Source organism: Neoarius graeffei, chromosome 2, assembly GCF_027579695.1.
Source record: "Neoarius graeffei isolate fNeoGra1 chromosome 2, fNeoGra1.pri, whole genome shotgun sequence".
Classification (NCBI taxonomy): domain Eukaryota; kingdom Metazoa; phylum Chordata; class Actinopteri; order Siluriformes; family Ariidae; genus Neoarius; species Neoarius graeffei.
The window spans coordinates 94,946,901-94,962,182 of NC_083570.1; the positions used below are offsets into that span (position 1 = coordinate 94,946,901).

Below are 15,282 nucleotides of genomic sequence, written 5' to 3' on the forward strand. Positions count from 1 at the left end.
CAGGATAAGCGGCTACAGATGATGGATGGATGAATATATCTATTCGTGTTTTTAAAAAAAAAACTTCGACCTTTGCTAGCAGACCACCCAATCTTTCTTTTTCTTTTCCCTTTTGCCAGCAAGGGCTGTAAGGGCACCAATGATGGCATTTTAACAGTCCATCACTGGTGTCTCGAGGGCATTTAAACTTGACAGAGCTCATCAATATACAATTTAGCAAGAAGCCTTTATTTATCTCACACGCACTCAAGCACAGACTGAAATGTCTCCTCTGCGTTTAACCCATCTGAAGCAGTGAACATGCACAATGAGCGCATACACATACCCAGAGCAGTGGGCAGCTATGCTAGAGTGCCCGGGGAGCAGTTGGAGTTAGGTGCCTTGCTCAAAGGCACTTTAGCCCAACCTTCAGGCCATGGCTGCCCCATGTTAACTTCACCGCATGTCTTTGGGCTGTGGAGGAAACCCACACAGACACAGGAGGAACATGCAAACTCCACAAAGAAAGGCCCCTGTCGGCCATGAGGTTCGAACCCAGAACCTTCTTGCTGTGAGATGACGGTGCTAACCGCTACACCACCATGCTACCCCATCTAATCTTTAGGTGAGCAAAAATATCGGAACAGATGGTCTTAAATGAAAATAAACAACATTTTTTTCGCTGTGCGGTTTCCATCAAATCCTGCGCTCTGATTGGCTGGCAAGCGGGTCCGTACCCTACGATACGGACCCCGGTTACGGACCTCTGGCGACTCGCTCGTTCACAACAAAAAAACTTGGTAGAATTTTTTTGTCAACATTTATCTTTATCAAAATCTGATTATCAAAAATCTTATAAATTTTTGCCAGCATTTCTCAGGAGAACAGCATTAATTTTACAGCATGGATAGCGATAACGACAGCGTTCACAGCGAAAGCGAGTTTTACTACCCTGAGGAAGAAGAAATAAAAGAAAACATTTGAGGAGAAAGCTAAAAGCCTCTAATTTGCTAACGCCGAGCAAAAACATGGCTGAATCCTGAATGACCCAATTTGTATAAATCGGGGACTACATAGGCGGCAAAATGTTGTTTTTTTTTCCTGCCATGGAAGTGCACTTGTATACCGAGGAAGAAGCCATTTGCATTACAGCCGTGAATGAGGATTCAAAACGGCGGCTCGGCTCGGTTTTCCCTTTCGGGCGCTCTCGTTTTCTGTTAGAATTTGGTAAAGAAAAAAATAAATATATTATTTACCAGCATAAGGTCGGTCTGTATGGTGAAATACCGTGACCTCGGCCTTGAATACTGACCTCGGCCCAAAGGGCCTTGCTCAGTACTTTCAAGACCTCGGTCACGGTATTTCACCATACGGACCTCCCAGCTGGTAAATAACATGTACAGTTGTGTTCAAAATAATAGCAGTGTGTTTAAAAACGTGAGTAAAGCTCAAAATCCTTATAATAGTTTTTATTTCCATGCATTGGGAACACTGCACATTATATTCTACATCAAAACATGAAGAAAAATGTATGAATATTTTAATTACTTTACAGAAAATGAAGAAAAATGAACATTGGGCTGTTCAAAAGAATAGCAGTGTCTGCATTTTTCATTACAAACTCCAAATATTTACTGTATAAACTGAAAAAATCTTAAGGATTTAGTATTCCTGCGAATCACTAAACTAATATTTAGTTGTATAACCACGGTTTCTGAGAACTTCTGGCACCTGTGAACAGGTATTCCAGCCCAGGATGAATTGACAACATTCCACAATTCCTCTGCATTTCTTGGTTTTGCCTCAGAAACAACATTTTTGATGTCACCCCACAAGTTTTCTATCGGATTAAGGTCCGGGGATTGGGCTGGCCACTCCATAACTTTCATTTTGTTGGTCTTGAACCCTGATGCTGCTCGCTTACTGGTGTGTTTGGGGTCGTTGTCTTGTTGAAACACCCATTTCAAGGGCATTTCCTCTTCAGCATAAGGCAACATGACCTCTTCAAGTATTTTGATATATGCAAACCGATCCATGATCCCTGGTATGCGATAAATGGGCCCAACACCACAGTAAGAGAAACATCCCCATATCATGATGCTTGCACCACCATGCTTCACTGTCTTCAGAGTGTACTGTGGCTTGAATTCAGTGTTTGGGGGTCGTCTGAAAAACTGTCTGCGGCTCTTGGACCCAAAAAGAACAATTTTACTTTCATCAGTCCACAAAATGTTTTTCCATTTCTCTTTAGGCCAGTCGATGTGTTCTTTGGCAAATTGTATCCTCTTCAGCACGTCTTTTTTTTAACAGTGGAACTTTGCGGGAGCTTCTTGCCGATAGATTAGCTTCACACAGGCATCTTCTAATTGTCACAGTACTCACAGGTAACTTCAGACCGTCTTTGATCACCCTGGAGCTGATCATTGGCTGAGTCTTTGCCATTCTGGCTATTCTTCGATCCATTCGAATGGTAGTCTTCTGTTTTCTTCCACGTCTCTCTGGCTTTGCTGTCCATTTTAAAGCACTGGAGATCATTTTAGCCGAGCAGCCCATCATTTTCTGCACTTCTTTACAGCATACGTTTTACCTCTCCAATCAACGTTTTAATCAAAGCACGCTGTTCTTCTGAACAATGTCTGGAATGACCCATGTTTCTCAGGTTTTCAGAGAGAAATGGATGTACAACATGTGCTGGCTTCATCCTTAAATTAGTGCCACCTGACTGACATCTGTTTTTTCACAGAATGAATGACCTCACTAATTAAACTCCACACTGCTATTCTTTTGAACACGTCCCTTTCACTTAATTATTCGATTACACAGACTCAGGAGCATGCATATCATGAATGTTGGGTCTGTTGGTTTTCTATGACTCTACTACACCTACTGGTAAATTATTTGCCATGTAGTAACATAATTTCTACCAAAAACAGTGATTGATCTGGTTAGTTGTGTTGGACTGATATTATTTTGAACACAAGTGTATATCACGGGCGATTGCTCTAAGACAACGAGGGAGGCTCAGCCTCCTCTAAAAATGACTAACATCGTGTAGGATGAATTGCGCTAGGCTTATGTTATAGCCGACCTTATAACATTGCTATTTCAGATCCAGAATCACAGAAATATATGTGCTCAACCCACTACAGTGCGAAATCATTCCGTTATAACTTTCCCCAGTTCACCTAATGTGTGCGTGAGTTTTTCCCCCTCGTGACAGCGTGATGCAGCCCAGCCTCAGTGGACTTCAATGGCATTTGGGAGCTATGCGCTTTCAATATCAAAATGCAAGACGGTTATTGGACAAATACTGCGAAAATGCCCACCCACGGACTCCCAGCCTCACATGGGAGGGACATGGCAGTTTCCGCGAGGAGACTGGTGATTGGTGAAAGCGGCCGGATATTTTCTTTGATTGACAGCTCGTTTCAAATATAGACAGGCAGCGGTGAACTTCAGTTCAGTCCCATGTGGATTCGCAAGTGCTGTGGTGTATTGTAAGAGATCAGCTTACATTTCGATTTCATTCATTACATACGGTTTCTACCAGCTTTTTTAGTTTGTATATATTTTCATTGTAAATAAAGTGTAAATATAGTGTTGTCAAGTTTGCTATCTTAGTTCCAGAAATTTCGTTTGAGTGACTGAACTTGAACTTGAGGGGGCTAGTCAGCTAGCAAGAAAGCTGCGCACGGATGCCAAGCATCTCATCTCATCATTATCTCCAGCTGCTTTATCCTTCTACAGGGTCGCAGGCAAGCTGGAGCCTATCCCAGCTGACTACGGGCGAAAGGCGGGGTACACCTTGGACAAGTCGCCAGGTCATCACAGGGCTGAGACATAGACACAGACAACCATTCACACTCACATTCACACCTACGGTCAATTTAGAGTCACCAGTTAACCTACTGTAACCCGCATGTCTTTGGACTGTGGGGGAAACCGGAGCACCCAGAGGAAACCCACGCGGACACGGGGAGAACATGCAAACTCCGCACAGAAAGGCCCTCGCCGGCCCCGGGGCTCGAACCCAGGACCTTCTTGCTGTGAGGCGACAGCGCTAACCACTACACCACCATGCCGCCCCCACGGATGCCAAGCATTGTTGATTTAATTTTGGCGAAGCCATTTGCCAGTCTTCCTTTCGAGGAAAAAATTAAAATTAAAGAGCAGGGTAGACCAACGCCTCAAATTGACTTGGTGAAAAAGGTAGGGAATAATACTCGTTCTTTTCAGCTCTCCTGGTACGAGAAAGTGAATTGGCTAACAGCAAGTGACCCACACCAACAACAGTAAATAGGCTACTTTAGTAATATGTCATGGATGGACCAAAAATATAGAATCTATTTAAAATGTTTATGCTGAGTATATTATATTGGAATATATATTTTTCTGGATATGAATTAAACACAGCTACAATTTGGAAAAATTTTTAAACAAAAACACAGCCGAGAACATTTCACACTACAGACCTGGATTAAAAGTGAAGGGTTATCAAAATTGTCAATAAAACATTTCTCAGTCAAAATAAGTAAAATATAGGGAAAGTGTCATTGAATGAAATGTGTGGCACCCAGCTCTATGTTTGGCTCCCCAAGGTCAGTGCTTGTGCCTATTCCAGAACACTCTGCTGTTACTGCTGAGGTTCCTGACAAAGAGCTGCTTTCAATAATGATCAATTTTTAAACAACATGCCACAATTTTAAAATATAAAATGTTAAAATATACCCCCCAACACCACCATCATATATACTGGACAGTAGGCTAATGGGCCAAAAGAACCTGTTATTTCACAGTTTGTGACGCTGCCAACAATCAGCCTGATCAGAGGCAAGAGTATGGGCAAAATTGATGCATTTTTTCTTTTAAAATCTGGAAATATTGTAACCGACCAGCCTCCCCTGTTTGAAAGACTACCAGCCGCCAATGATGTGTGTGTGTGTGTGTGTGTATATATATATATATATTTAGCTGCCTGTCTCTTGCTTGCAAGTGCATCAAGCTGTTGCATCCATGTTTTGTGGGGCTTTTCCAGGCTTTTACCACAATTTTCTTTCAGTTGTTTGGTTTTTTGGGGGGTGGAATGGCTCTTGCTTTAGTCTCCTCTTCAGCACGTGAAACGCTGCTCAGTTGGGTTTAGGTCTGTTGATTGCCTTGGCCAGTCTAAACCCTTCCACTTTCCCCCCCGATGAAGTCCTCTCTTGTGATGACGGTGTGTTTTGGGTCATTGTCTGGTTCACATTATAAATTCAGCGAAGAATTAGAAAAGTCAAATCGTGCAATATGGACTGATGTTATTTCTCTTGTTAATACACTCTCATGGACTAATTCTTCCCCAGCAGCATCAACGGCCACTGGATGTTTGGGAACACACTCATCTTTTCTCTTTCACAGCCTCGCTAACCAGTAGGAGACGTCTTGAGTGCTCATGTCACTTCAAAAAAAAAACTATTTTTTTTCCAGAACTGCCAGAATTTGTGGATCTCGTCTCGAAAGGCATTCATCACAAAACATTGAGATGCTAGTTTAAGAGAAACTGCAAATGTTCAACCACCTTTTCAAAACTGATCTGCACAGTACCGTTGCTCATCCATGTTCCCATAATACACTGCACACAGACAGCGGGTTTATCCGTGAACCTGGGCCTTGGTAGGTACGATGAAATGTAAATGATTTCTAAAAGGCTTAAATGAATCACTTTCACTATAGTTAGTGTAATAAAACTACGAACAATAGCCTAAAGTTATCAATGTAAAAAAGATAAATAAAAGCACATGCACCAGTCCACATCATAAAAGAGCACCTTGTTTTCGTATTATTCCTTTATTGAAGGGGTGGAGGTTGTGCAGATGCTAATTCATAGAGGATATTACACACTTGCATGAAGATATGAAGTTTATCTTCGAATGGTGAATGGATATATCATGAGTGAACGACGCGAACGAGTGACATTTTTTGATATGAGAAGATAAACTTCATATCTGCCGTATATACTGTACATTCAGTCTGGTTTCTACCACATTAGGTTTTTGTTGTTGTTGCAGATGCATTTTGTCATCATTTACTGAATCGTAGTCCTAAAATTGTAGCACCTAAGCATCACACCCATAACATATACTAACCCTAAAGACCAAAAGTTATTTTGATTATCCATGCTTCAGTATTGGAAGTTTACACAGTCTACTGCTTCCTGCCTGAGCTGCCGTTACACCTAAACATTTCACAATATCATCACTTACCATTGACTAGAGTAGTCGAAGAAGTCGTCTTTGTCACATGTCCACTCAAACATAGTGAAATTCATCCTCCTGTATTTAACCCATCTGAAGCAGTGGGCAGCTATGCTACAGCACCCAGGGAGCAGTTAGGGGTTAGGTGCCTTGCTCAAGGGGACTTCTGCCCAAGGTTAACCTAACCTGCATGTCTTTGGACTGTGGGGGAAACCAGAGCACCCGGAGGAAAACCACGCAGACACGGGGAGAACATGCAAACTCCGCACAGAAAGGCCTTTGTCAGCTGCTGGGCTTGAACCCAGAACCTTCTTGCTGTGAGGCGACAGTGCTAACCACTACACCTTCATGCCGCCCCTCCAAAAAAAAAAAATCTCTCAAACTGATGTGGCCTTCTATGACCTTGTCAAGTTTAACATTACTGAGCTTTTCAGTATGACCCATTCTTCTACCCATGTGTCCATGCAGATTGTATGACTATGTGCTTGATTTATATACACCTGTTAGAAACGGGTGTGGCTGGGGGCGTCGTGGCTGGGGCGTCGTGCCGTGGATCCGGGGACCCGGGTTCGGTTCCGGCCCGGGGTCGTTTCCAGATCCCTCCCCGTCTCTCTCTCCTGCTCATTTCCTGTCCTGTCTTTGCGCTGTCCTATCCAGTAAAGGTGAAAAAAGCCCAAAAAGATATCAGACAGAGAGTTAAAAACAGAGTTAGAAACACAGAGAGAGAGAGAGAGAGAGAGAGAGAGAGAGAGCGGGGCAGAGAGTCAGAAACTGAGTCAGAGCGAGAGTCAGAAACAGTGAGAGAGACAGAAACAGTGCGAGAGAGGCAGAGAGAGAGAGGCAGAGAGAGAGACAAACAGTGCGAGAGAGGCAGAGAGTCAGAAACAGAGTCAGAAACCAAGTCAGAGAGAGAGACAGAAACAGTCTGAGAGAGGCAGAGAGAGTGTGAGAGAGGCAGAGAGAAAGAGACAGAAAGACAAACAGTGTGAGAGAGGCAGAAACAGAGAGAGAGGCAGACAGTCAGAAACCGAGTGAGAGAGGCAGAAACAGTGATAGAGAGGCAGAGAGAGAGACAGAAACAGTGTGAGAGAGGCAGAGAGAGAGGCAGAAACAGAGTCAGAAACAGAGAGAGAAACAGAGAGAGAGGCAGAGAGAGAGACAGAAAGAAACAGTGTGAGAGAGGCAGAGAGTCAGAAACAGAGAGAGAGGCAGAGAGGCAGAAACAGAGAGAGAGGCAGAAACAGAGAGAAAGAGGCAGACAGTCAGAAACCGAGAGAGGCAGAAACAGTGATAGAGAGGCAGAGAGAGAGACAGAAACAGTGTGAGAGAGGCAGAGAGAGAGAGAAACAGTGTGAGAGAGGCAGAAACAGAGAGAGAGGGGCAGAAACAGTGAGAAAGAGGCAGAGAGAGAGACAGAAACAGAGAGAGAGAGGCAGTGAGAGAGAGGCAGAGAGAGAGAATGTATTGCTGTTCTTGTACCACTTGTGATCACTGATGACGTGTTTCCTGTTCCATTAACTTTAAATTGGTGCACGTGAACGTATTAGAACAACAGCCTGTATCTATAACTATATAATACATAGCTAGATAATTATGACTTCCGGTATTGGACAGCCTTGAACCGGAAGTAGTTTCCTAACAGTCAGCTCACCACCGGCTTTATCGCATCTCGTGAATCAGGGCTGGGATGGTGAATTAAAACATCTCGGGTTTTGTATGATCACCTTGTCGAAGCTTCGCTGTTGTTGCGCGTGTAGTTCGGTGTTGCAGTGTCTCTGTTAGCTGTCGGACTGGTGCTGAGGGCTGGTTTGTAATAAACATGTCCGTGGTGGGATTTGACGTCGGTTTTATGAACTGCTACATCGCTGTTGCTCGAGCTGGAGGCATTGAAACGATAGCGAATGAATACAGCGACCGGTGCACACCGTGAGTAAACATGGCGGATCACTTATCACTCTCTCCTACATCACTCATCACCACAGCTATCATCTAGAATCCGCCATAGTGGTGGTGCTATTTTTATTCTTATTATTTTCCCCCTAGCATACTCATTTACAGTGTCAGAGTAAAACAAAATGATGCCGGGGCTTTGTTCTAAATAACTCCCTAAGGAACATGTAGTGCACTAGGTAGGGCGGGGAAACCATTGTGCTGTAGTGTACGTGTGTAGTGACTTGGCAGCTATTTAGGACGCGGCCCGATAGCATGCGCGACTAGCCAGAGCGAGGTTAGCTGCTTAGCGTTAAGCTAAAATGGAATTTTACAGGTTGGGACATGATGCTGAATTAATCACACTTTTAATGTCCAAACTTTGTTTTCATTCACATATGTGAGGTAAGATATAACGGTTAGCTGGGTAAAATGATGATAAGCTAAGGTTGTTACCTGAATAAGCAGTTGATGTTCTAGAAACTTCTCCTCACCTGACCAGTTAGATGAGCTAAGCTAAGCTGGATGAGCCCATGTTTTGCGCTTTTATTTTACTTTATTTTCAGTAATTATATTTATATTTTTGCTTTACAATGTCTGTAAGCTTTCTTAAAACAGTTTCAAACCAAAAAGCTGTATAAACGCTTATATTTCTGCTTTATCTTAGCATCTACTGCCACTGAGGGAAAATCATCATCATCAGTTTTTCTAGAAAATTCTTCAGGGATCCTAAATTACTGAGCCTTGTGCTCGAGATAAAAGGGGAGCAGTGTCTTAATCATTTGTCATTTTATTAAATTCTGATTGTAATTATTGATATTTTTCCCTTTTAATGTAGGAAAAATAACCACAAGTTCACCTCCATCCTTTCTTTGTCTCTCTTATATGGATGAAAAGCCAACCCATATATAAAATCTTTAAGCCTTTGGATTTCCCTCTCCTTTATTTATTTCTAGTTATAATACATGGGGCCAAATTACTCAATTCTGATTGGTCAATCAAGGAGGGCTTTTTTTTTCTTTCCCTTAACACGTGGCCGGATTTCTGAAATGCTATTGGCTAGTTCGTTGCTTGGTTACGGTTACAAAAAATTAGCAAATTTTGTCAACAAAATGGCTGACTCTGCTGACTCAGCAATGACGCGTTTCGCTATATTTGACGAAGAAATGATAAACCAATTGCAAGCGAAAATGAAAATACCAAAAATAGTACGCGTTTTTGGCTTTCTGTGTGTAAAAAATGGGCCGCAGAAAAAGAAATGAACGAGACTCTAGTGGCGTACGAATGCTGTGAGTTAGACAAGGTGCTGTTGCGGTTTTATGCAGAAGTGAGGAAAGAAAATGGGGAAAACTACAAACCAAGTCTCTCTTAAAGTAATGCAGGCAGCATTGGATCGGCATCGGAGACGAGAAATATCCGGGATCAATCCTGAAAGATGTTACTTTTCAAGAATTACAGAGTCCTCGAGGGAACCGCGAGAGATTTGTGAAAACAAGGAATGCTTTAGAAACTGATTCAAACATGCAAGATAGTCTCACGCCCTGATTGGTTCAGAAAACGTGAATGACAAATGTTGTGAACTTGAATGGCTTCCTAAGTATGAATTTGGCCCTCATCTCATTCATCATTATCTGTAGCCGCTTTATCCTGTTCTACAGGGTCGCAGGCAAGCTGGAGCCTATCCCAGCTGACTACGGGCGAAAGGCAGGGTACACCCTGGACAAGTCGCCAGGTCATCACAGGGCTGACACATAGACACAGACAACCATTCACACTCACATTCACACCTACGGTCAGTTTAGAGTCACCAGTTAACCTAACCTGCATGTCTTTGGACTGTGGGGGAAACCGGAGCACCCGGAGGAAACCCACGCGGACACGGGGAGAACATGCAAACTCCGCACAGAAAGGCCCTCGCCGGCCACGGGGCTCGAACCCGGACCTTCTCGCTGTGAGGCGACAGCGCTCACCACTACACTACCGTGCCGCCCTGCCCCGCCCCATACAATTACCTATACAAATCGTATAGGTAACGGGCTTTTTAAAGTTTGCCAAATCACTCTTAGTGTCTGAACAATATCGCCATCTTCTACTGCCTACAAGAGTGAACGTTAGCTGCCGTCAAACCCGTTTTGATAGCAATCTGGACGTTCTTAAGTGTCGAACTGAATGTTACAGAACTGGTGCCATCCCGCACATGGTTCGTTTAATCAACACTTAACTGTTCAAATGTTCTTCCTATGTTTTAATTAGGGGTACAGGTCTGAATATTGATCTTTTACGTTATTTTTAATGTTAACAGTCGTATTTTGTAACGTCACACCAATTCAGCCCTTGGGCTGCGACTGTGGTGATATGAAGTTGTTTTCTTAATAAAAAAAATTACTAAATCTGAAATATTAAATTAGCTGTCTCCGTTCTCAAAACCAATACCAATTTGTTCTTGCTTTCTTAAATCTGATTGGTCAGGTGGTGTTGATTTGATTTCAGAAGGAAAAGCAGCCTTTATTTTTGTCGCAAGTCAAGTTTATATCTATAGCGCTTTTAACAACAGACCTTTTTGCAAAGCAGCTTTACAGAATTTGAATGACTTTAAACTTAAGCTATTTTTATCCCTAATGAGCAAACCTGTGGCGAGGGAGGTTTGCTCCCTCAGACGACATGAGGAAGAAACCTTGAGAGAAACCAGACTCAAAAGGGAACCCATCCTCATTTGGGCGACAACAGACAGCATGATTATAACATTAACAGTTTTAACATGAAGTCAGTTTCGTTGAAGTTATAACTCTTCATTGATGGAAACTTGAGTGCAAAACTGTTCATGACAACTGCAGTCCTAAAGTTAGCAAGTCAACTGTAGTCCTCAGCCATAAAAGCATTACTGTAAGAGTCCAGAGCGTCCTCCAGGTGTGGCTCTTAACTGTCCGTATGGGGCCGTCCTCTACCGCCGCTACCTTTTTATTAAATCAAATTTGAGGCTTTTGATTAATTCCTCACTCTGCACTGCGACTTTTATCCTCGTATTTTGATGATAGTTTATTCAAACATGTAAACAAACAATGACTAAATAAGCAGATAACAAGAAAAAAACAGCATTTGCAACAAGAACACGTAAAAAGCCACTAAATTAGAAAATAAACCTTAAATAATATAGGTAATAATAATATATCAAAACAAAATAAAACAAGACAAAAGTACAAACAAGGACGCACTAAGCAGTTTTGAGTTTACATGTCCGAAAAGGAGTGGGCTGAAGTAAAAACTTATTTAATTCCACCCCTCAAAGGCAATTTATCTGCCTTATTCTATTTTAGATTATTTTCTGTTCTCTTACTGTTTAATTGTACTTGAATGTCTGTTTATAATGGGTTTCTTCTTCCAGCCATTCACCCCCAGCATGCTTTTTCTTTCAGCGGGGCTGCAATGCATGATGGTGTATATTGTTTGGCTAGTGACCATCGGTTGTACGCTACTCTTCATGGTGCATTGTGGGATACTGAGCCCACTATATAGAGTGTGATAATTCTCACTATACATTCGGACAGCGCTACAAAATGACGAACTCGCTATATAGTGAGTGGTTTCGGACGCAGGTAGTGAAATTCCTCCTTTGCTTTGTCTGCATTTGACTCCTCTGAAGCAATGAACATGCAAGTGAGGAGTGGGCAGCTGTGCTACAGCACCCGGGGATTAGTTGGGAGTTAAGGCCAATTTATGCTGACAACCCAGTCCTCGCAGATGGCGTCGCAGACAGCGTCTGCGTAGCCACCCCCACCTTCGCAGACACTCTGCGCGCACCTCCCAAAAATTGTGACCACCGCAGAAGCCTCGCAGACAGCATTGCAGACAAGAGGGCTCTGATTGGTCCACTCTACCCGCTGTACACGCACTTCCGCTTCCCTACTTTCCCGGTTTTTGTTTTCACGACCGCCATTTTTAAAAACACGAGCGAAGATGGAGCAGTACGGAAGTGAGGAAGTACGTACATCTATACGACTCCAGTTCTAGTCATTATAAGTAACCGGAGGATAAACACTCCACTAACCACACCCACCAACTATTCCTAGCGATTTTGCGACTTCACGCCCCCTTGCGTTGTGGCGGTGAATAACATCGCGCACGCCTATTACTCCCCGCTCAACGATAAATTACAACTGTCTGCGAAAAGCTGTCTGCGAAAGCCTTGTCGCCAGAGCATGCAGAGGCCTTTAGGTGCCTTGCTCAAGGGCGCTTCAGCGACGATACAGAGGGAGGGGAAAGTGCTGTTTATTCACTCAACTCCCTTCACAGTTTTCCTGCCCGTACAGGAACAGCTCCTCTATTCTCCCCTATTAATTTCCTATAAAAGCAGCTCTGACAGCTGCAAGGTTTATCGTAATTTTTGTTTCTGTAGTAACAACTTGCACAAGTGTAATAGGTGCTGAGCATAATCTAAAACGAGTCCAGTGCTCAACAGAATAAAACGTGGTGTTCTTTTACAAGGCAGAACATGCAGTGCTCAGCGTAAATGAGTGCAACCCTTTTGAAAAATAACATCTTAAACAATATCTCAATGAACACAAACAATTTCCAAAATGTTGAACAGACAAAGTTTAATATAACATCTGTTTAACTTAGAACGGGAAAAAGTAAGGTTAATAATATAACTTGGATTACACACTTTTTTTTTTTTTTTTTTTTCAGTTTTACTCAAATTAGGGTGGTGCAAAAAGGAGTACACCCCACTGAAAGTCTCTGGAGCAAAGCTAAACTAGACTACACATGCCTAATTTAACAAGAATATAATCACAGGCTAGTCTAATTAGTCATTACACAGGTGTCCAGCAGACAGCTGACTTTAACTTTTCTTTAAGTTGTTACTTAAAGAAAACCCTTTCCCATTTCATGCTGTCAGCAACGGCACCACATGGAAGAGAAATGACAGAAGGCCTGAGAAAGAAAATAATTTTTTTCCACCACAAAGGTGAAGGCTAGAAGAAGCTCAGCAAAGCTTTACTTATCAGTCAGAATACTGTCGCAAAAGTGGTACAAAAATTGAAGAAAGATGGAACCGCAACCATCTCACAGAGACGTCCAGGTCGTCCACGGAAGTTCACACCTCGACAGGAGCGTCTTCTGATGAGAAGGGTTGAAGAAAATCGGCAGTTATCTAAAGAAGTAGAAAGCCAAACTGGGGTGACTATTTCCCGTGACACAGTACGGCGCACGCTGCAGAGGAATGGCATGCATGGATGCCATTCACGACAGAAGCCTCTCCGAAAGCCCACCTCAAGTTTGCCAGGGCCCATGCTGACAAAGATGAAGACTACTGGGACTCTATACTCTGGAGTGATGAGACCAAGATAAATGTTTTTGGAACTGATGGCTTCAAAACTGTATGGCGTCGCAAAAGTGAGGAATACAAAGAAAAATGCCTGGTGCCTACAGTGAAACATGGTGGTGGCGGTGTCCTTATGTGGGGCTGCTGGTGTCGGGGAGCTGCATTTCATTGATGGCATCATGAATTCACAGACGTATTGCTCTATACTGAAAGAGAAGCTGCTACCATCACTCCGTGCCCTTGGTCATCGTGGACTTTTCCGACATGACTAAACGCACATCTAAGGCCACTGTTGGATTTCTGAAGAACAGGGTTTAAGTGATTCAGTGGCCAAGTATGTCTCCTGATCTGAACCCAATCGAACACCTATGGGGAATTCTGAAGAGACAAGTTGAGCATCACTGTCCATCCAGCATCCAGTCACTAAAAGAGGTCATTGTTGAAGAATGGAAAAAGATTGATGTTGCAAAATGTCGCCAACTTGTTCATTCCATGCCTAGAAGACTTGGTGCGGTCATTAAAAATCATGGAGGCCATACAAAGCACTAGATGTAGTAGTTTTTGTTGTGGGGTGTACTCATTTTTGCACCACCCTAATTTGAGTAAAACTGAAAAATGTGTAATCTGTTATATTATTAACCTTACTTTCACGTTATAAGTTAAACAGATGTTATATTAAACTTGTCAACATTTTGGAAATTGTTTAAAATTTTACTTTTCAAAGTGGGTGTACTCGTTTACGCTGAGCACTGTAATGGTGAACGTTTCTGTAGGGACATGTTTATTTGCGTTACGGTACATGAGATTTAGCAGATGCTGTTATCCAGAGTGACGTACAACGGACCCAGAGCAGCCTGGGGAACAGTTGGGGGTGAGGTCCCTTGCTCAAGGGCACTTCTGCTGGTCCAGGGAATCAAACCAGCAACCTTCTGATCCCAAAGCTGCTTCTCTAACCATTAGGACATGGCTTGCCCAAATGTTAAAGGGTTTTTTTTTTTTTTTTTAGAAATATATAAATATTTCCGGGAGGAGTCTCCAGTGTCAGTTCTTTTGTAATTATCAGTTTTGGGCCCTTGTTGTAACTCCGTGTGTATTCAGGTTTTTCAAGATATTTTAGAAAAAAATTCTGAGCTATGGAAGAAATGTTCTGGAAAATGAAACCAAGACAGGCTTGGTGTCTGTTTTCGTTTAACTTTTTAATTAAATACTCGTATTAGTGATTCACCTTTTTCTATTGCCACTTTTCCACTACCAACGCGGCTGAGTCGGGCTGAGCCGTGCCGTGCTGAGTCGGGCTGAGCGGGGCTGTTGGAGTTGCATTTCGACTACAACCGCGCTGAACCGTGCTGGCTGGAAGTGGGTGGACACATTGGGTGGAGTTAGCGAAAGTGGGTGGACGTCACGTGATGTCATTAGGCGGCGCAAACAGTGACATCAGTGAGCTTTTAAGCGGTAGTCTCACGACCCGGATAGTAAACAATAAACATGGAGGACATGGAGTCGTTAGTGTTGCTGGTCTTGGTGCTGTGGCTTGTTGTCACCGACAACGCCAACAGATACTGGCAAGAGCGTATAGATGAGGCGAGGCGCATAAGGCTTCAGAAATTCTCGTAATTCTTCTTCCAGCTTTGCGGTGTTTACAGATCCCAGCGTGCTCGCGGGGCGTGTGTGGGCGTGTGAGGACACTCCTCCTCACCAATCGGTGCACAGGGGAGTGTCTCCTCACGCCCCTATCCCCACTCGGGTCGGTTTGGCTCGCTTCAGCCCCACTCCAAAACCGTGCGAGTTTTGGGTGCTGAGCAGGGCTGAAGCGAGCTGAGTCGT

General features: G+C 43.2%; 1 protein-coding gene across 1 annotated transcript in view; it reads left to right on the plus strand.

Annotated features, from left to right (window-relative positions):
* Positions 1 to 7,848: 7,848 nt before the first annotated feature.
* Positions 7,849 to 15,282, plus strand: part of hspa4b (heat shock protein 4b) — a 52,496-nt gene continuing 45,062 nt past the window's right edge. The window contains exon 1 of the mRNA XM_060915218.1: positions 7,849 to 8,135. Within this exon, the coding sequence (XP_060771201.1) occupies positions 8,029 to 8,135 (107 nt within the window). The 5' untranslated portion in view covers positions 7,849 to 8,028. The remainder of the gene's footprint in view (positions 8,136 to 15,282) is intronic.